The sequence below is a fragment of the Osmia bicornis genome, chromosome 11 (assembly GCF_907164935.1).
Source record: "Osmia bicornis bicornis chromosome 11, iOsmBic2.1, whole genome shotgun sequence".
Taxonomy (NCBI): domain Eukaryota; kingdom Metazoa; phylum Arthropoda; class Insecta; order Hymenoptera; family Megachilidae; genus Osmia; species Osmia bicornis.
In genome coordinates, this window is record NC_060226.1 from 7,941,805 (window position 1) to 7,964,986 (window position 23,182).

The 23,182-nt window shown below is 37.1% G+C and overlaps 2 protein-coding genes across 6 annotated transcripts in view; both read right to left on the reverse strand.

The window, feature by feature from the left end:
• The window catches only part of LOC114873909 (SAM and SH3 domain-containing protein 1-like), a 171,521-nt gene extending 156,041 nt beyond the window's left edge, over window positions 1–15,480 (reverse strand). For all 5 annotated transcript variants that reach the window (XM_029182694.2, XM_029182693.2, XM_029182695.2 and 2 more), the window contains exon 1: window positions 13,872–15,480. In XM_029182694.2, the coding sequence (XP_029038527.1) occupies window positions 13,872–14,369 (498 nt within the window). In that variant the 5' untranslated portion in view covers window positions 14,370–15,480. The remainder of the gene's footprint in view (window positions 1–13,871) is intronic.
• A 4,832-nt stretch (window positions 15,481–20,312) lies between these two features.
• Window positions 20,313–21,173, reverse strand: LOC114873929 (SH3 domain-containing protein C23A1.17-like; the record flags this gene model as incomplete). The annotated part of the gene is made up of 1 exon (XM_029182732.2): window positions 20,313–21,173. A coding segment is annotated over one exon (861 nt), but the record flags the coding sequence as incomplete, so codon positions are not given.
• Between the last annotated feature and the right edge of the window lie 2,009 nt (window positions 21,174–23,182).

Here is a 23,182-nt window from a genome sequence, read left to right on the forward strand (position 1 = left end):
GAACTTGGTTATCGATTAAAAAGCAAAAAAAAAGGAAAAGTGTCTTTGTTGATATCTATCTTGTTGGAAAATAGATTCCTTTTAAACGAACAGGTAACAACGACCTCAATTTTTTAAACATTTTACAACGTATTGATATGTACATCGTTCTATGGTATCAAATTTACATACTTCGTTTTAGTATTCCATTCAATAAATTCGCGTGAAGGAAAACAAGGTTGAAAATAAAAAAAAATAAAAAAATATAGAAAATAATTGAAATTCAATAGCAGTGAGCAATATTGAAAACACTGAAAGTAAAATAAATTTGACTGGTATTAACCTGAACAATGGTATTTGTTTGCATACTAAACGTAACACGTATCTTTCGTATTTGTTAGTTAAGAGTTTCCTTTTCTTACGATTACGTGTTATTTAATTTTATTTCGAATAAATTTCAATTTTTTAATCAATTTTATCAATTGAGGGAGCCCCCAAGGGTTTGATAATCCCCAGAATGTTTGTTTCCCAGAAATATTAATTAGCTCCTGATTACAATTACAAATAATCAATATTTAACTAATCTTTAATTCGATATATTTTAGAATGAAGTATGAACTTTGAGTTCCACTTCCATGATTGATTAATATACAAGTTTTCGTAACACATGGTTCATATTGATAATACAATTTCTTCTTATCTGGAAACTCTACTGTGCAGTGCGATGAACTCGTATCAAAATACCACAGTTCGATTTTGCGTTATCGTATAAACGTCGAGTTAAAATTATTTAATAAAATTATTTCACCAATTGTGGTGATAAAAAAAGAAACGAAGAGACATTGCACGACTAGTTTTTGTTATTACTGTACTAGTAATACCGGTGCACGAAATAAGCCTGGGTTTTATGCCGATTTTACGACGACATTTCGCAAACGATATCAGTCTGTATTCCTGCTGAAACAACCTGTATTGTTAGCGAAATGTCCACATAAACTCGGTTCTATTTCAAAAAGTAATACCGCTCGTAGCTAATGTCCATGATATTCGTGAAAACCTTAAATCTCTAAATCTTCATTTTAGGATAGCCTAAAGAGATTTCGCGAATACCGTCTGCAAAATGCTAAGAGACATAGCCAAACAATAACATGATTTATTTTTCTACTGCACTTCATTGCATTTTTATTAAATCGTTTTAGACTTTCTACGTTGAATTCAACAATCCTCTACATATTCGGTTCAAGAACCGCTACGCTATTCGATGGTTAACGTAACGACTTTTGATCTTTTGAACCAGCAATCGAAAGGGAAATCTAATCAACTGTCGAGTCACGAAAAGCTACCTTGCATAATAACTTCTTGTTCTTCTCAGCCTTGTTACCTTGCTCCACCTCCGGGTTACTATAACGATCAGGAAACATAAAAGTCGTCACGTTCGAATGCTTCGGTTAATCTGGCCCGATGATGTAGCACGGTAACAAGAGGAGAATATCGCGAATAGCCTGGGCAGAGGATAGCGTGCGAAAGCATCGACGGTTTATAGCTGGTTGTATCGATATTAAACATGGACAGTGCATGCATGTAGCTCAGACCGGAAGAAGCTATCCAAGTTAGTAGTAAATCTTGCCGGTAGCAATGAGCCCCGACAGACCTGTAATTTTCGGAGAGCTACACCCGGACCTCTTGCAATTACAAATTAATAAACGGTCTACGAGACCTTACTACCCTTTTCCTCTATGATTTATATCTACGGTATACCTTAATTACCCAGGTGGCCTGCTGAATCCTCTGCACGAGGTGCAAAGTTCACTAGACAGCTCAACTTGCGACATGATACTGTTCTAATATAGATTTATCTTTCGATGTTTGAACCTACGCTCTTGTTTTAACAACTATCCTATTATTCAACGAAAATAAATCTCTAAAATTTCAATCCATTTGAATTCACAGAGGGTATCCTTATTATTTTTCTCAGTTCTATCTAAATGAACTTTAGGAACGTTCCTTTGAATTTCATCTATTCTCTTTGTACCTTCCTATGCATTTATTATGAACTATCTTGAGACACTTTCTTGACGAATTCGTCATTTGTCACGATGTGTCAAAAGGAACAACGTGATCTTCCTTTTCATTCAGCACGACCCTTTGCATAACCGTTCAAGTCTCAACCCTCGACAGATGCCATTGGGAAACTTTGCTTCCAGGGGGTGGCGTACAATCTACGTGACAAGCATCAAACGTGATGTCATATTCCATCTGGTTCCTAACAGAGATTCAAAATCGTACCATAGGTGTAAAACGTGGAAGAAACCAAAAGTATGATACACGATTTATCCTTCACCTCGCCTGAAAAACGTCAGTATGAAGGTATTGCTTGTACCAGCTTTCTTTTTCGATATTTATTTTCTTTCAAAATTCGAAGTTAATAGAACAACGTTTCGTTTTACGAAGCTTAATAAATTTATCTAAGGTAGTTACCACCTGTGCTACAAATTTTATTAATGAAAGTCTTGAGAAACGAAAACCGTACAAGAAATCGTCGGTATGCGTGGGTGGAATCGGTAGCCAAACGGCAAGTACCATTACGAGGATCGCAACAAACTATTTAAACAAAGATTTTTCAAGTATCGATAGAACAGCTTCGGGCGATCGTGACGTGAACAGTGGCTATAAAATACGATTTACTGCGGCACGTCTGCACTGTGGCGATATCAAACATGCTAAGTACCCAACGGAAACGGAGAAAAGTGTTTACGCAAACGCGTTAGGCAGATATATTAGGCCATTGTTCTTAAGATACGCATCGTGGACGTGCTATTCGCGTACCATCGAGTCAGAAGTTATCGCCTGCGAAACGCTTTATCGCGATAACGATCCTTTCTATCCGCATACCGTATGTGCAATTCATCGATCAAAAACTGGAGAATCCTCTGAATGCATTGAGTCTTTTCTCGAGGATTAACCCGTTTGACTGGCTAGCATGGACAACATGGGTCATTTAATTTTAATGGCAATATCAAGACCAGACTGACTGGAATGGTACCATTGATACTGAACTAGTCTTGGACGACTTGTTACCAGTGTTGGATATTTTTAAGCGATTCAAATATATTTGAGAATATTTAAATTGTGGTTAGCAAGAAAATTGAAATATTTCTCCATAATAAAGATGTAAAATTTTAATCGAGAAGCGACAGATAAGCCTATCAATCAAATCGAGAATTCAGATAACGTTTCAATCATGCCGGAAGTGAGTCAGTTAACGATTAGAGTCGAAGGAAATGTATGGTAGACGTTGAAAAAGGGTGGCAACGAGGGCTGATCTAGCTAAGGGAGAGGAACCTCCACTTCTTTAACGCAAATTATTGTAATTTGCATTGGTTAACTTCGTAATTACTTAGGGTTACAAACGACCATTACTGCTTCCACACGGACACAATGCCTGTTCCTCTTCGTCGTGAGCACAATCAACACCTGCTGCCATTCGGTGCACTACACTCTATTTAATAGCACTGTACCTTTATAAGAATACTAATGCAATTAAAGCTAAACTACCATTAGAAAAATGTACTCTACATTCGCGTTCCTTGTCTCTAATAGATTTTTCATTAAATTATTTATCTTCACTAAGTAATTCTGATATAACGCACGAATGTATTTAATAGCATTGAAATTATTTAGAGAACATTAATGTAGTTTAAATTGAACTATTGTTACGAAAATGAGATTTAAATTAATTTTACTTGCTTTTCAAGAAATTTTCAACCGAACCATTTAAATTTATTAAATAATCTTAACAAGATGCATCTATTTTATAACATTGTACTTTTTAAAAATATTTAAATAATCTGTACAGAATCTAATAAGAAAAATAATTCAAATTATCAGATTTGTACAATTATCATTGTAATTAAAACTGAATATTAACCGTGATTGTTAATGCTACAAGTAAATAAATTGCACGATAATACATAAATAGGAAAATGTAGGACTCGTTGGAGAAATGTGTATTTCTCCCCAACGTATTTCTCGTTTTCATCGAATACTCTACAGAGAGACGTATAGAGTATTTCTCGTTAATTGGTTATTTGCCATTTCGACGTATCGTTGAAATTAAGCGAGCCGCATACGGACAATGTCAATCGAGTCAGAAAATGTGAGAGCAGCCCGTGAGAATTAATTATGCCTTTGGGTATACACACTCGTTTATAAACCAGAGAATGAAACGTATTAAACGAATCTATACGTATACACGGTGGTTGAACTTTAGTGGATAAAATTCACACGTTCGTACGTTACTTTTATTAACATCGTCATAAAACTATTAACACGCCCAATTGAAATAATTGTAATAATTATATAACGACAACGATAGCTTAGTTATCATCGGTGGAAAAGTTTGAAAGTGGAAAAAAAAAATTAATGAAAGAAAATTCTCTAACGGTATGTGCCCATTTCCATGAGGCCATTATATCGCAGACCGTTCAAGGGTGGCCGTTTATAATCTTGTCTGCAACGAGCAGGACAATGGAGAAGCCGTGTCTTCGTCGTTTGACACGGTTTTCAGCCTTGCACAGCCTCTACCTGAAGTTACGACGCAACAATGAACAACGAATCATTATTACGAGAATTTCTGACAATAATTAAGCGTTTGGATCTCCAACTTTCTGACCTTTACATTTAAAACACAAAGCGAACAGTCTTGTACGTATAAATAGAATTTTTCGTTTCTACAATTTTCCCTCTTTTTAGAACACCCTTTATATATGAAAAAATTAGGAAGTACGATATTTAGCCCAGATAGGATGTGTTTTTTGAAACTTAAATGAAACACTAATGAAAAGATAATTAACCTAGTCGACAATGGAAAGAATAAGAAAAATTCACTCGAAAAATATCCTTCAACGGAAGTCGAATAATAGCCTTACTTTGTCTTTCCTATGGCCGCTCGAGTGATAAAGATTGCACAGACGAACGGTGCAGTTGCGCCAATTTCCACGCTGTCATTTTTCTGGCCGCCAAGCGGATTAAATCTGCCTCGTTTGCAAATCGTAGAAAATCTTGCTTGGTAAGAAAGATATCTAGCAGCAGTCGGAATCTTTTGGTCGATCCTTCGCTGCGAGAACGGAGGTAAAGGGGCTTGATATATTGTTCAGGTCGTACCCGAAGCTACCCGGAAATGGTAATAATTCTTGACCGGTTAACGGGATGGCATTAAAGATTCTTCAGCCGCTGCTATTCTTATGCCACCACTTGCCAACTCGATACTGCTACAATCGAGCCATTGCAACAGTACATATGTGCATCTCGATACGCCCCTAAGGGGTCGAAATTTCACGGTATTCCGTTCATGCCGCTCAAATTGCCTCGATGCATTCTCTATCTGGGTCAAGCTGTTTGACTTTCTAATATCAAATTTTGTTTCGAAGATATCTAATCATCTTCAAACTCTGAATTCAAACACTAACAAATGTAATTAGGGGAGGAATTAATTCAATAAGGAAGAAATTCCTATAAAATAGTTAATTGTTTAAATTTCATCGAATGCAAAGTTTATTTTAGCCCAGTGATAAGATGGTAGTTAAATAATTTGAGAATAAAAGGATTAATCAAGATCTGAATCAGAATGCAGAGCAGAGAGACTCGTTGGCATGAAAGAAATGCAATCTTAAATGATTTGACTTCACAGTGGTCGGTTGTTATCAAATCCGGTATATCAGTAGCGTCACGCACCGAATACTGATAACATCGGCGGCAAGTCTGGCATTCTTATCAGCCGATCGATCGTCCGAGAGGGTGGGCCACTCGAAACTTCGGATGAAACAAAAGCATTGTCTCGTTACCGGGGATTAGGCAAAACCGACGGAAGCAAAAAAGTTTCGTGGACTACCGTTGGAAAAAAAGAACGATCTTACAACAGAGGGTGGATTTCTTTGAAACAAGGGCTTTCTATTTTGAAATACGATCAATAAGGGATGAAGCTTAACAGAAAACCCTGCGTTCTTTTTCTCCTTAAATCATTTACGATGCTTCGAAACAATTTTTCTTATTCAACAAAAAAGAATGAAACATTTTCTAATGAAAACAAATTACGTTAACGCTACTTAATTAAACCCTATCTAGATACGTGATTCACTTTCGCTAAACCGTCAACTACACCGCAGTTTCTCCCCAAACAATTATTGCCATCGTTACAGGAAACTTCCGGTGTCGATAACGTTTCACGAACGCAAACACACTGAACGGGACCGTAAACCCTAATAACCGACGAAACGTCGCGATGCTGATGCTTTCAGAACAAGAACGGTTGCGATCGATTTAATCGTATTTTCCAGTACGGATCGATCGTCCATACAAACAGCCGCTTGTCGATGTCCCTGCTAGCTTTCCTTTTAAGAGGGACGGTTGTGTAGGGGAGGGTAACGATGGCATTCTGGTGGAAAGCAAAGCCGACGCAATGGCTTTAGACTGTTGCAGGGACAAGAGACTGGGTTGCACCCCCGCCTGCACCATTAGCGTTGCAATTAAACATGTTTATTACCCGGCAACCGTAATACAACCCGGCGAGTCCTTAATGTTACCTAGATAGCGGTGCATGCATTGCGTGCCTGCCTGCCTACCTCCCTGTCTGCCTGTACACTCGATGAGGGAGAATGCTGCGCGCGCGATAATGCTTCTACTTAACAACTGCGTCTGTGTACAAAGGGCAAAAAAATACACCTACATTTCAGTTTCTTTAATGTTGATCTACTTTAACCGGCACGGAACGCGTTCTTTTTTCAAAATGCACCTGCATGCGCTGACCCTTGCACCGCGATGCACCGGTTGCATTGCGGTGCATTTTTGCATCTAAATACTCTAAGATCAATAAAGAACAAAAATCATTTCAGTTCAGGTTAGAATACAGTGTATTCGGCAATATAGCGAGAGAGAATTCGTTTGTGTTAGAATACAGTAGATTTTTATATTGCTACAAAGGCAAATGGTGGCTATATAGCGAGAGGAAGTTGGTTTTCTTAAAATCAATGCGACATTCGGAACTCTGACTTCGTTAATAATTTTAAATGAGAAGAAAATGAAAGAGTTGCAGCGTTCTCTGATATGCACTTTTTTGCATATGCAAAATGTAAGAGCAGTACGGTGTTCCTTGCCACTCAACCGGTTAATATATCTCAAGTAGTGACAAGTTACCGCATCTGTAAATGAACATCGTTGATGTATGCTCGTGTTCCCTTTCTCTTCACTTTTCCTCTTCATATTCCCTGTCTCTGTTCGTTTCTCTGATGTTTATCCAACGGGTCTCTCTTATTTCCTCATTACTCTGTCTGATACTCTCTCACTGTTGCGAAACGTAATACGAATAGTAAGTAGCTCACGTACAATAAACTGCAATTCCGTAAGTAGTTACTTCGCCTAACTTGCAGACCGTGTGAATTGTTCAAAGTTGTAGCAGCTTTCTTGCCAACAGCAAGAAGCAGCTAACCGTCAAATAGATCTAACATCGCGATCTTAAGTTGTTGCATTACGAAAATACAAATTTTTTATAATCAAATGAAATTAGACAATAAAGAACGATACATGTACGTATCAATATGTCAGAAATACACAGAATACATATTAATGAATGTCCAATAATTAACCACAATGGACACATTTATTGCGATACAAACAACGATAACACAAGAATTAAATTATTATTTTAACAATGAACTAAATGCACAGTGATTCGATAGAGAGTCAATTGTTTATCTACTTATGAAATATTATCATGAAACCAGTGTTTGTCTTTTGATAATTAATTTGGAAACACTGTTAGTATCTTGTCACATATTTATATTTTTTCGTTTATAACAATACTTAATTGTTATGTACATGAATTCGAAATAACTAGAATTTCATGATTCAATGGAACGAGTGATCAACATAAATTTAATCTTTACAATCAAATAAATTAATTTAATTAATAAAAATTTCTGCATTTTTTGATTTACTAGTAACCTTAACAGTTGATGCAATACCAGCAAATAAATCAATGAAAATAATAAAATAAAAAATCTTTAAATACATCGGTTGATCAACTGGTTTCTGATGTGTGCAAACAGTTAGCGTTTAAGCTACTCGAGCAAGTGATTCAAGTGATGCATGAACGAGAGACAGTCTTTATGTTGGAAATTAAATGAACAAGATGCACATCGAGCAGACTTGACTGCGAAACAAACACGCTCTCTGAGGCTAGAAAGAGAACCATTGAAAACAGAAACATCAAAGAAGAACTTTCCGTTTAAAGAGATTTTTACTCTGGTCGCGGACATTCAGTGATATATTGTACATACGTTGCATGCTCTGGCAAAGCATGCCGGATGCACATGTGTGTACACACACGGTTGACCTAACGTAATCCTGTTCTCATCTCCTTTTTCCCCTTGTGTCCCATAGAACGTCTGTATATGCACTACTTCGCGGCTGGATTATCATGTGAACGCGGCAGAATGACATTACGGATGTTAAATATTTTTCACAGGTACGCGGGAAATTTGTCTCGTTGTCAAACGCACGAATGAAAAAAAAAAAAAAGTAAAGAAAAGAAGAGCATACGGCGATGAAAAGACAAGTGCTTTTCATTCTCGGACAGAAATTATAAAATTTAACAGAAACATTACCCTACTTTTGGCTTCGCTGTAATGAAACCCTAAACGGATGTGATCATTGACGTAATTAGGAGCCAGGGTGGGCCTGTCCCTTCACAAATAGAGACTTGCCCCCTCGTTGGTAAAAAAATTTCAGATTCTAAAATTTCAAAATTTCTATGGGACCTCCACCCCTCTAAAAAAATTCTATATGATTACCTCAGGTGAGGAAATAACGATAGATAAATAAAGCTTCTATTAATGACAATAAATATTGATTTGTTTACAAAAGCCTTTTCTCTGCAAATACGTTAATTTAATTTATATCACCTGTTGCAAATCAATTTTCATATTTTCAATCAATTTTTCATACAAAGTGACAGAATGATACATGAAGTTCCCATCTATACACCGTAAACATATTTTTTGTGCGTTCAACAGCAGGTGTAAGTAACGTGTTAATTGTTGACTAACTGAATAATCTATTATATTGAATAATGACTACAGTAGAAAGGTGGTTATCTAGAGATCGATTATCCAGGCACCAATTACCTGATCTCCCGATTGCGCGAACATTGATTTCCTGACCCTTGATGATCGGGCCATGTAATCAGAAATTCTTGCATCGGTAAATTGGAAACAATTTTGATTTAATGATCAAATATGTGTCGCATTGAAATGAAGAAAGAAGTAAAGAATTATTATTCTTCAGAAATTATTCTTTGCAAATATCTAACTTGAAAAGTTATTCAGTTATTACTTTTCAAATACATACTTTGTCGATAATCAAATTTTTCCACGAACACAGTGCACGTCTGAGAGCCAATAAGAGGTTCGATATTTTCCTTTGAGCAGCATTAAAATGCAAAACAGAAAATTTTATTCAAAACGACATTGAACGAACCAATGCTTCATCGCGACGCTTTGCTACTACTTCATTAACGTTTTGGCAAACTCGGTACTTCGCAGGTGTCGGGGAAAGCTATGCTTCTTCCTTTTTTTCGTTTTTTTTTTTTTTTTTTTTTTTTTAACAGAAGAGGAGAAAAAGGAAGGAGGACGGGAAGGATGCGAGAGTTGCTCGTAGCCAGCGTCAGAAGAAGAAATCTTATCGTTGGATCGTGAAAAGAAGCGGAGGCGGAAGAAGGTAAAGCGGTAGCGGAAGAGAAGGAAAGCGAGGACAGAGAAGGAAACGAAAGATTATTAATGGCTCTTTCCACGAAAACCATAAATTTCTTGTTCACGCGCACAGTACGTTCTATTAAATATCTAGGATTTTTTTAAATTACCTTTTCAAGTTAGATATTTACGTATGCCGGATATTTGCGTTAAGAGGTGAAATAAGTAGACAATTAGTAGACACAAGAAGTACGAGGAAATTTCATGACAGAAAACTATTACCAAATACCACTTGTGGCGCATCAATTTCAAGCTTGAAGCTTGATGAAAATAGCTGCATAAACGTTTTATCAATATTCTGAATACAAAATGGCCGATTATCGGTTCTAGCAAACGATGAAGTTCTATTACATTCTTGCATATCAGATGGCTAATTTCGAAACACGAAAGGTCCGACGTAATTTGATAACACAAAAGTACCGCGAAATAACGCTTATGTCATATCAGTTTCAAGCTAAATGTTTGATGAAAATGACTGCATAAACATTTCATTAATGTTCTAAATGCAAAATGGCTGATTGTCAATTGCAGCGAACAATGGTGCAGAGTGAAATGTGTATAATATTCTATTACGAATTTCAATCAGAATATTCTATAACTATGCTCTCTGGTAATTTAATACAATATTTAGAGAATGTGTATGACTACCGGATGCACAATCAGAGTTTAATACATTTTTAATAATAGCCCGATTACCTCATCATCTATTCAGTCTAACATTTATATTTAATTGAAAAAAGATTAAAATATATTATATTTGCAAGAAAATGAAACGAAGGATTGATCCCTGCTTTTGTTACAGCATCTTTTTCTTGTATCATTCTGACTTTATTGATAAAAATTTCCTTCATTGTGCCATATCCCAGTGTGTATGTATAGTTGATGCAACGTTCAGAATAAATGGAAAGAAAAAGAAAAAAAGAAGCTCGCTAACCATGACTATCTTCCATCAATTACGTAGTATTGTCCCGGTATAAAGCATAATATCTGTCGTTTCATCCTTTCCCCAGGCTCCCGTTCCCCTTTGTTGGAATAAGAGAATCTCATTCGTCGCGTTTGATATTTCATGGAAACGTGTTCGATTGGTCGTTCGCTAGGTAAAACGAGTTGGAAAAGGTAAAGGAAGAGAGAAAGTACGATTCGGAAAGTGCTGTGACGGGGTTGGCTAAGGGATAGGGTATAGGTATATCGATTGAACATTTGCTCAAATATTTAAACGCTATTACCGTTGGTCTGCGTACTGTTATAACATACGGGCGAACTCGGTCGCTGTACTCCTCTCACCTACAATATCAGAAACTACTAAACTCGCCCGATCGTTCCATGTTCCCCTTGGTTTCGTGTCACGGCAACAACCATTTTACCAGCTAACCTCAGATCCAACGATTCAAGGTGATACGACCAAATCGTCTGATTATTTAATGCTACCGATCGCGCCAATCAAATACAAACTCTATGCAAATATTGCTATACGCGTAACCCTCGAACGGCGGACCATGGAGAGAGCCACAATTTTAATCTAATTTCGTATCGCGATTCGCCCGGGGTTAATGGGTGGATGTTGACAGTCATTATTTTGATGGTTCATTATGAAAATGATGTGTTCATTTCTAATAAAGTTCCGTGCAATAATTTCTACAGAAAGTTAACGAAAAAACTTTCAAAGTAGTTTTCTTAGAAGGGCCATTTTTCCCGTACCAGAATTAATTAAAAATCTTTCTCCCTTAATTTTTTAATCTGCGAAAGGCAACGTAAAAAATCAATAATTAAATTTCAAAGTTACACCATTCTGCTATTTAACGACCTTCCTCTTTTATTCTTCTACCAGCTGTAGCCAAACTCGTCATAATTAGGAATGTAAAAATTTTTAATTTTAAGTCGGTGAAATGGCAAAGATTATGAAGGTCTTTGAAAAAATTTGCAATAAGGATACGATTTGCAATAGAAAACTCTTGAATACGAGGTCACTGACCCGGTGTATTTTAGTTACAATGAATGTACCTGGCCCGACCGATATTTACCACCTTCGATTCGGAGGCATACTTTCGTATTTATTGGTTCAATCCGGAAGGGCCGATTTGTTCAGCGCCTCGGTCGGGTATCTCGCCAATCAACATTCCAAGCATAGGGACCACGTTGCCAATTACGGGGCCCGCGATACAATCAGCACCACTATGCGCCTATTTATTTGTTCAACTGGTCGTTCGTGATACAAGTAGAGAACACGCTGCGAATATTGTACCGAGTATGCATGTAAGACGATTAACGAAAGCTTTGAATTGAAAATAGAAAAAAAAGAAATACCGCACAAACGTTGGGGTACATTAATTAGAAACACGATCAACGTTCCTTTCTACTGAAAGATAGTCATTATGGATAATATGGTATTTAATGTTTCCTAGAATGCCTTTTTATTAGCCTCGATTCGTATCACTTGGATCTATAATGGCCTACCGTTCAGGTGTAAATTTTTTAATATTAATATTTTCGAAATAAGGATCTTAACGGGGATTTTAGCGTACAAAGCGTTGGACGAAGGTTGATGGTTTCGCATCGTGTCTACGGGTCGTCTTTCATGGGTGCACACACGTATTTAGAAATCGTGTGCGTTCCAGCTTGCACGAGAAGGGATGATGGTCGAAGGAACGGGCAAGTGGAAGGGGTCAGATGACGACCGGACCACCGTGCTCTGAGAGAGAAGCGACATTTTTATTATGCTTTTTCTGCTGCTGCAATCATTTGCGTGCAAGTATGCGCATCTAGAGCGAAAGAAACTAATATACAGGGTGTTTCTTAACACGTACAAGCATAATCAAGATCATCCTATCATCGACATCCTCTTTTAAAACAGTGAAATAATCAAACCTACCTTTTCTATATTCTATTTCAATTTAAAGAGATAATTAAATGAAAATGATTTTTTTTATAGCGCGAATCGTGAGATGAAGCCTAACCCTCGGATGGCGGACCATGGAGAGAGCCCCAATTCTAATTTAACTTCGTATTTCATATTCCTGATAACGATATCAAATTTTACCGCAATTAGAAGGACTAAAAAATTATCGCAAATGACTTATTCACCCATTAAAAACTACAGGAAATGGCAAAGCGAAAATAAAGAAATTTTCAATCGTAAACGTACCCATGCAAAATAAATTTGTTTAACCCTTGACACAAAAATGATTGTAGAAAGAAAATTGTTAAAAATGAGAAAACAAGCGTAGCAATTTTCGAAAATACAAACTTTGTTTCGTATCAGTGTTACGAGTTACATTGAAATTGAAATGCGCAATGCGTAACGTTAGTTTCAGCGTAAGCAGCAAAAAGCGTCGAGTTTTACGTATTTTCCTGGCAGCTGTACGTAGAGAAGACGGAATACGAATATTCGGTTAAAAATGCCGCAATTAATTACACGTTATGTGTATAAAGGTGGTAACGGCTGATGTACATTCTTCACAGATAAAAATACGTTTCGTGCCGGTAAGCAGCGCGCGTTTCTTCTTCGGTTAACGTTTTCGAAATACGCGTTTTTAATTACAAACCGACCTAGTTTATTTATTGAAATACGAAACATTTTTAATATTTTCGACGTTACTCTGGTGCCGGAAGAATAAATAAATAATATCTGCATTCGACAATTTAAATAGAAAACCTTTCGTAAAATACTCTTAATGATTCTTTGAAATTTAAAGTCACATGAATTTCATTAAAAATACGATCTCCATAATTTTTATGGAGTCATGAACACTTGACACCAATCATCGGAGTGTTTAACACGTTCGAGCCCATTGGAGTAGTCTACTCATCCCACAGATGGGGCTATCTTTAAGAAGTCGTAAAATTGTTCAACCGTGAAAATACACGAAATTCGATCGTTGAACAACGTCTGCACCAATTGATGTCGCGGTGCTCAAGAACGCATGTAAGTTCTTCAGCACCGGTACATCAATCGTGCCGCTGCTCAATGATTACATTCAAAATTTTGCCTTATCCGAGTTACGGCTGTTACTCGGGTTCGAACGTGTTAACGGTACATACAATTATAATCGAGTACATGGAAAAGGAGAAACAGTATTCCAATGTACTTACCGGTGTTGTGTAGGGCTGACAGGCCAACCTGATGCCATCGTGCCTAAGTTTCTCCTGCAGCAGCATTCTGAGTTGCATCTTTGGGATTCTGACGAGCTCCGCTTTGCCCTCCTCGTATTCGTCCGCGAACTTGGTTAATTCCTGTCCCCCGCTCGACGAACTAGCGGTAGGCGATGCCCTCTGCGCTTCTTTGTCACTCAACGGCCTCTCCGAAGAGGTTCGAGACGATTTCGAACTAATATTGTCGCACAAACAATCGTTGCTCTCTTCCAAAGTGAAGTAAACGCTCGCCGCGCCCTCTTCCCGAAGTGTTTTCACCGATTGCAACAACCGGGCCCGATGCGTTTGATTAAATACACCGATCGCGTCTAAATCGGGATCACCGATCTGTTTGCAAATCTCAAGATCGTCGTAGCCATTGTCGATAAAGGACTCGGAGTACTGACCGAGATGAAGTGAGCGTAACCACTCGACCACTATGTTGCTAGCCATCGTCATTGTTCGTCGGTTTTGTGAACGCGCGAGGGCTTTAACGCGCCCTCTACTCGTTCACGTGTTCTTCCCTTCCCCCTACCGATCCGGTCTCGATCTGTCCTTGTCCCTTTAAGCGCCCTGTCTCCGGCGTGACATCTTCGAAAGAATGCGCTTCAATCTTTCGCGAGTACACGGTCACGTGGTAATATTTGATCCCGAGGTACGGACCGCGTTATCCAGTTAAATGGCCGCCACCTCGAGATCAACCGGCTTCTTACGGATAGACGATGCCGGAAGTGATTGCACGCCACCGGTCGTCGCGTTCGCTCTTCAACGTGCAACGCTCATTATTTTTCAAATATATCGAGAATACTCCGTGTCCCTGTTACCGTCTCTTTTACCGAGCAATTTAAACGCGTTCGAATGTGCACGTGTCACGATTCAACGTACGCGAACCCCACCCTCTCCGGATCTGCTGCCATTCGATCGAAATTCCGAACGAGGGATAAATTTCCTATTTTCTATTCAAGTATATAGCGCACTGCCATCGAATAGTTCACACTGTATACACAACGGCGAAACTTTTAACGATTCACTTTGTTTCTGTTGCTTACTTACTCGGAAGGTCTTGTGTTTGCTCCTTTTCGAGCGTCAACATTCCTGTCACGACTCCAAACACTGTAATCCTTGATACGAACTACGGTCCGCGGCGTTCGACGGTAAACGCGGTCGGTAAGCGATGACGTAGAACGAAATTGGAATATTCTTCAAAGAATCACGCGCGAAATTTGTCGAACCATTGTCAAACTTCGGTTGGCGTCTGGTAGAACGAAGAAAATCAGAGCAACGGATCGTTCGTGCTGGCAATGAAAGCTTTAACCTTGAAAATCCTTTAAAAGAGGAGCGACCGACACGGAGCAGAGAGCACGCGGTCCGGTAGTGAAACAAACTCGCTTGCTTTTACTTTTGTTCGGGGATTGTTGCTTAACACCGGCTCGAAAACATATTTAGCGATAATATCTCGACGTTATTTTTCACTGAACTCACATTGTAATCGCGACAGATAAAAGCGTTATTGGAGCTCGACGAGACACGAGAAACACGACACCACAAGCACAACACTACCGCTACGCGATACACGGCTCGACTGACACGAGATATTCGCCAGAGGTCGCTCAACGCGTTTCCTCTACGCTCTTCCCCCACTCCTTCGACCGAAACGGCGCATACACACCACTACCGCGCTTCTTCATCCCCGCCAGCAGTATAGTAGAAGCAAGTTGGACCAACGACATCCTGTTGATGCGCTCCTGCGCCGCCAGGATGCAACAGTCTTGTCCTTCGTTTTCTCTTTCTTCTGTTGTGCTCTTTCTTGAGCTCGAGGTGAGAAAGCTACACTGCGACAACAGTAGTTTTATTTTTCTTTTATTTATTTATCTATCCATTGATTGCTGCAGTGACAATCATTGGCGTAATTACAATCTTTGTTTGAAATGTTTTTCTAACCTTACTTATGTTCAATGTTTGGAGTTGTTTAATTCTAATACATTTAGGGGGAATTAATATACCTTTTTATATAATTTAAATTATTATTTTTTTTAAATCATGGGATATAAAAGTTTTATATATTAAAATTTTTTGAAAATTAAATGAAAATATGATTGATTAGGTTATATCAGGATTGCGTAATACATACGAAAGTTATTACAGGAAGCAAATTCATTGTCTGTACCGTAGTAATTTTCCGTATTGCGGAAACGAGTTAATATATTGACAGGTGACTCGTCTTTCAATCTCATGCCCGGTTTAAAAGCAAATTACTCGACCAAAGCGAGGAAATAGCGAGAGCATGCATCGAGGGGGTCCTTCGTGTCCATGGCACGCGATGTCATATCACGTTATTGAGAGCTACTTGTCACTCCCTACTTTGGCGTCATAGCAATACAAGGACATCCACACATGGATCATCCAATTAATTCCATTCTTACACAGATATATACCCAGGATAATTTCCAGGATATTTCTGTACGTTCACCTTTGTCGATTTGTCATTTAAACATAATTATTGAAATACCTAAAAGAGAGCATCTAATTACTATTGCTGGGACAGCACAACCATTTTTCAATTATTTAAATCTCATATTATTTATGTTATAAAAATATTAATTACTAATTGTAGTTTACGAGTGCATAAGCATTTGCTTTTTAAAAATAATATTTGAGAAAAATATTTTATTCGAAAGGTAGATAGTGAGGCTTTATCTCGAAATATTCTATTTATTTTAACCTTACTATCATTTATCATTGATTTATGATGACTAGTCTATTTCATATTAGACTATGAAATAGAAATGCTTATCTATGAAATAGAAGTGATTGTATTTGTATCACTATCTAAAATTAAATTACTTTTTCTTTTAAACGATATAGCATTACTTAACGTCTTCGACTTAGTTTGAAGTTTTCCTTTGAATAATACATTAAGTTCGTGCATCGGGATAATTGTCTGGTGAGCATGATAAAGGATGAGCTCTGAAAGCAAGTAATCAATGAATACGAACTAGGATGAAATGTAGTCCCCATAGACTCTAGTTAATGTTTTATCTCTAATCGATGGAATAATGAAACGTGATGGGAACAAATGCTTATGCGGGCAGAGTATGATACCTGAATTATAGAGAGACGAAATTTAGTCCATTAGATTAAACAATTTAATAATATTTCTTTAATATTTTTCTTTTTGAGTTTCTGTAATAATAATTATTAATTGGGATATTTATTTTTCATATTAATAATTGTTGTTACATTTATTAAAATCATACAACATACAAACAAAATATTAAAAAAAATCTTTTTCTTGATTTTGATCTAGTTTGAAAGGTAGAGACAGTCGATTTTGTCTTCAGTCGATAAGAAGGTGACCTTACACGTTTATAGATCAATTGAGATCAAAATTATTTAAAATCATTTTTAAGAAATTAATTATAGCGTTATTTTATTGTATTAAATAATTAACAAAAATTTCTATATTTGACACATCAGTGAACAAAAAAAACATTGCAATCTTTCTGTAATGTTAATGGTTGAAATTGAGAGAAATTAATTGCACAAAACGATAAAGTCATTATTTGTTAGGTCTTGTTAAATTAATTAATTTTTCATGGGGCATTTAAATATTTCCTTATAATTATAAATGGCAAATATAATGGCGCGTTTATAACAACGCCTGAAACTTTACAACCAAGATTACAGCTTTGTTTGTACAGCATAACAGGCGGCTTTGCTATGAGAGAAAGTAGCCGTTGCTGTACATTCGCGATCAAATCAGGCTCCCTCAGGAAAAATGGTGATGTCCTGGATTCTCGCCCTTCCCCATAGCCATCCCCAGAGAAAATGACGTAACAGAGACCTCATATACATATACAGGTTTTTACCTATTCATATTTCTCAGTTATATACTAAATTTTATAATATTTGATAATTAAAAACTACATTATATTTTTTTCTAAATTACTTTTAATCTTAATAACGTCAAAATTAAGATTTTCCTAGAGAAGCCTGATTTGATTGCGACTGTGCTTGAACTATGTAACTGATATTTTCCAATACATAACAAAGTATGCAATTTTCCCATAAAACAAAATTAAATATTCTTTTACTACCTGCGCTCGCGTATTTCAAATCAACCAACCATAAATAACAAAATTCATTATTGTTATTTATTTTACTCCATAGTACCATAGAACGTATACCACTGTACACATAAAACAAAACTATCGTTATGTTTATTATAGTTTGAAGAAAATGACAGGAACGTCAGACAAGTCGGCATTAACTCGCGATTTGCCGGACAGTAAGCAAAGAATAACGTGTTCAACGATGCTACAGAAATGGCGATCATAAATAGCATGCCGGTGGACCAGTATAAAAGTTGAGCGACTAAAAGAAGCTTAAGCCAGTAGTCGCTTACAAAAAGCTAGTGGGCATCGTTGGATAAGCGTTATGCGCGTATATCATCCGTGTTAACTGCCGATATAAAGTTGAGGCAAAAATTTAGATGTACGATACAGGATGGCCAGGTTGTTTCGCGTTACGATGTTCGTTACGTCGTTGCAATTAAATGGTTGGGCGGTTAGTATATTTCACCACCGATTGATTTATTGGTCTCAGACGAATCGTTTCATTTCGTGTCATTAACACTTTACGGTATACAGTTGGTTGTTTCAGATTACGCTCGTTATCGTAACAATTTTTCTATTCCCTTCTGCTACATTTACCTTCTCCTCCGAATCTTGCAATGCCTTGACGTAAAATTATAGCCTCTATTAATTATTGCCTTCGGTATGACTGGATTATGTATTTATTTACCTTTATTTAAAATTTTAGTTAGGCATTAATTATTGTGATAATATCATAGGCGATATATAATTAATTAACAAAACTATGGCAAAAACGTTTCATACAACGGTGATTCAGTACTTACAATGTGGCAGCAATTTTCCTCTTCTCCGATGTTGTTTAAATACTGAGGGTGCTAATGATACTTTGGAATCTACGTAATTAAGCAGGGGTCTTGGGAACAAATTTATACCAGCTCTAAATCCTCCACGTTAGATGAATGTTTACGAATAGCTCCTACATTGTATGCATTTCAAGTTGCCAATTTCTCTTCTCATCAGAATAGTAATATGATTCCGCTGTAATTGGACGTGCAAATAGCATTCGGTTATATTGCGCGCAAAAGTCACGAAAGGGTTTGAAAAATAAATTACTTTTCTAATTGAAATTTTTGCCATTTCGAATATTTTTCCATAATAAGATTTGACCATCATTGCTATATAACCTCAGCATTCTAATACGATTTAAAAATCAGAGCAATTTACTTGGTTTTTATCAAAGATACCAATTTCAGCTATAAAATCAATAGTTTCAGCTTCTTGCTTTCCTTTTCCTCAAGTTAGCTGTCTGGGTGTTTTCTATCGTATCAGACAAAAGTTGAACGACGCCATAATCCTCGAGCATGTACATAACGCGGAATGCACTTTATTTCTGACGAAGGGTGCATAAAAGACGATCTTCGTAGGCGGAAATGCTTAGGTCAGTACTGGGAGGCAAGTTGGTCGTAAAATAATGTCTGGCCGGTTGTTCTTTTGGCAATAAGTATACAGAAATGCTGCTGGACAAATACGGTTAAATGTATGTAAACGCGGTTACACGAGAAATTTACATCTGTGTACGTACGCGAATAAAAGCATTCGTAAAGTTGGTCGCGAAGAATCGTGAAATAAGCGTGGGGTACGTATGTACGTTTTCTACGTTTACAGATACTATTACGAAGATAGCGGTAGGCAACTGAAAAAGTACACAACCCGGGGCTTTCTAGTGGGAAACGAAGGGTGGTTGCAAGAAACGGGGATGGTGAACTAGGGGTGACTTGAAACGGCACGTACTGACGTATCTGACACACGTGCATATATGTTGCTTACTTCGAACTCTATTAAAACTTTCACCTTCTCCACATTCATTTTTTTTTCTTTTATTATTATCACTTAACTTTTGAATATTAATATACGTCAAATTTATAAAACTTTCCAAACGATCTTCTTCCCCTTCACCATTCAAACATTTTTATTTATTCACAAAAAAGATTTACCCTTTTTTAGAAATCTGAGAAAAAGTTGAATTTTTAACGGTTAAAAAAGATTACGATATAGATTAGAACTGATGAAATTTTTTTATTCAAACATATAAAAACTTATTACAATTTCGTTTAAATTCACATTTCTCGATTAATACCATAGGTCGTTTCATATGATTCATCCTTGGTAGAAAATATTTACACTAGTTTGCAGGTATTAAATATAGTCATAATTTTCCAATAATTTCTATTAGAAAAAAGAGACTATCTAATCAGACCTACGTTTGATTAAGTCAGCTGTTTTCAAATATTAACTAAATAATTGTAATTTAAACAAGCAACTTATTTGATGGAACAGGATAAGAGTACCCATCGTCGTGTCCTCCATGAACTCCGTGGCTTGGTACACCATAAGAAGGGCTGGGCAAATGGGCCGATCCAACTGACAAATCCGAGTATCCACCGACGGGGAGGACCGCAGCTACACCATAAGATTTAGTAGGCACACTCAGGTGACTCAAGGAGAGTCCGGTTCCAACAGCTACGTTTGATGGGACGCCATAAGTCTTGCTAGGATAGCTGACCGTGCCAAGCGAGACTCCAGCAGCGGGTACAGCCTCGAAGCTGGTGCTTGGTACACCATAAGAGTGGGATAGACTTCCGGCTCCCAAAGACACCGAACCGACTGACACTGGCTGGTGTACCGATGGAACGGCATAGACCGGAGCTGAGGCGTAGCTAGGGGTACCATAGGATGGAGCTGGAGCCGGAGCCGGAGCCGGAGCCGGAACGTGACCATTGTAAACCGGAACATGGCCATGAACACCGACGGATGGAACTTGGTGTACAACGGAAGTAGCGTAACTTGGACCGACTGTTAAAGATGGAACACCATAAGTTGGGGCGGGCACTGCAGCTGCGTAAGACGGAACAGCATAAGTTGGAGCTGGGACAACTGGATATGGTTTCTTGATGACTGCGACCGAAGGTACAGGTGGAAGGTAGCCTCCAGGAGATCCAACCCCATGGCCTCCGTATACGACTCCGGAAGCTACTCCGCCAGAAGAGTATCCATGGTGCCCGGTAAGTAGACCACGTTTTTCCACTTTCTTTGATACTGTGTGCGCGTTGACCGCGATCGCCGAGACCACCAACAAAAAAATCTGAAACAGAAATAAGTTGTTAATTAGATATTAGAAAATTAGTGGACTAAGGAATTAATTCTTAATGAGAACACTCGTCAGTAAAAAGAAAAAATATATTAAGTAATTATTCTAATTATAGTCAGAGTAGTTAGAAATTACAATAAAAAATTGTAATTATCTTGGCAAGTATAATTTATATATAACAAAAGTTCTATTGGTCTTATAAAGAGTTAAATCAGGAGGGTTAAAAATTAATATTTTCAATGAGATTTGCAATTGATTAATTGAATTTTTCAAGTAACTCAAAATCAACCTGTTAAGTAATAAATACTGCTTACAAATATTAACAATTATTGCTGAAACTAATTGAGTTGACTGAATGAAAGAACTGTTACTTACTACAAAGGCTCTCATGGTGTACGTATGGTAAGGACTAGAGTCGAAGTGTGGCTTAAACGAAAGATTCGATGGTTTTTATACAGCAACGTCACATGACAATTCCTTTCACTAGGAAGATGCAAAATCTCCCAAACTTTTTTACTGACGTAAAAAACCTTGTTCTAGAATAGCTTAAAAGTTCATCGAGTTGGAAAAGCTGTAATTTACTCAAGGTGAAGAATATATATCTATGAGTAAAACATTTTAACTTTTATTTTTTTATTTTGGAAATTACTAAACAATTTTTGATGAAGAGAAATTAAACGGAGAAATTAAAATATTTTTTCCTACAATTCTTCTTTTAATTCTTTCGAATTCTTAAAAATAGTCTATCTCACAGATTTTACTTCCAATGTTAATAAAACATTTGGCTTGTAGCTGCAAATTAATGAAAGTAATTTACAAATTAGTAATTTTATAATGTAGAAACTCCAAAAAGAATATATTTTAGTTAAAACCCAAGAAAAAAAAATTCTAGAAAAAGTAATCATACAGGTAACCTTGCATAAATTACTTGAATGCGTTATTAGCATTACATACATTCGAAAATTCGTTCACACGGTATTTTAGATATCATTTCCTTATTAATTGCCACGTGAAATCTTATTCCCTTGTCACTCGGTCGTTCTATAAATTTCAATACGCAATCATGCTAATATATTTTAAAAGGAACAACATTCTCAGCGAAAAAAAAGGATATTCATTTCGTTAAATTATGCAAATCGGCCACCTACTGAAAGTTTCGTGCATTCGACGTAACACGTGTATAATCAGATATTCGCAATGCAAGATTTCGCTATCTCTGTGTGCGTGTGTCGTTTTGTTATATAAACTTCAATCTCATAAAAAAAGAGAGAGAAAGACCACGCTGTCGCCTTTTTGGGTCAGAATTTATGACGGAGTCAAAACAACGCAGACAGACAATATTTCGGTAACACACACGTGCCGATTTAGAGTGTCTCGTAAATGTTACTCAATTTCAGAGACACTGGCTTAATTCAGATTTCGTCAAAATAAGTCGTTCAAAAGTCGAACTGATTATCATAAAAGAAAAAAAAAATGTATTATTCCTATAATTTACACATATTTCACCCCTTTCCCTAACCAAGACCGTTTTATCCATCTCTGTTTTATGGTAATCCAAAGATTTACTTGGCAATTCTTTATATTCCGGTGATCATAGATGGGAGAATGTAAAAAAAGGGGGATACTGTAAATTGAGACATATTCTCATAGAAATGTGCAAAGCATGGCGGACGTAGAGAACGAGTTAATGTCAGAGATTAGAGGTAATCCGTTCTGGTTGGCAATCGTCGAGCAAGACCCTCGTTCACAGTTTCGATCTAGATACTGCACCAGCAGACCAAGGCACCACTTTCCTTCCCCTCTATTTTTTTTCTTCACCTCTTTTCACCCCTTTTCCTAGGCAGGATATATTAGAAGGAATTATGGAGAACGTTTCAAGTGACGCAAGCATTAAGGCTACGCAAGCTCTTAAGTACCTAGTGCCAGCGGTAATTACACTAATTACAGACTCGTTAAGATTCTTTATAAATACCACGCTTTTGTTTCCCTTTTCCCCGAAGTCTTTGAGAAAAATGTTAAGAAACAAGTTG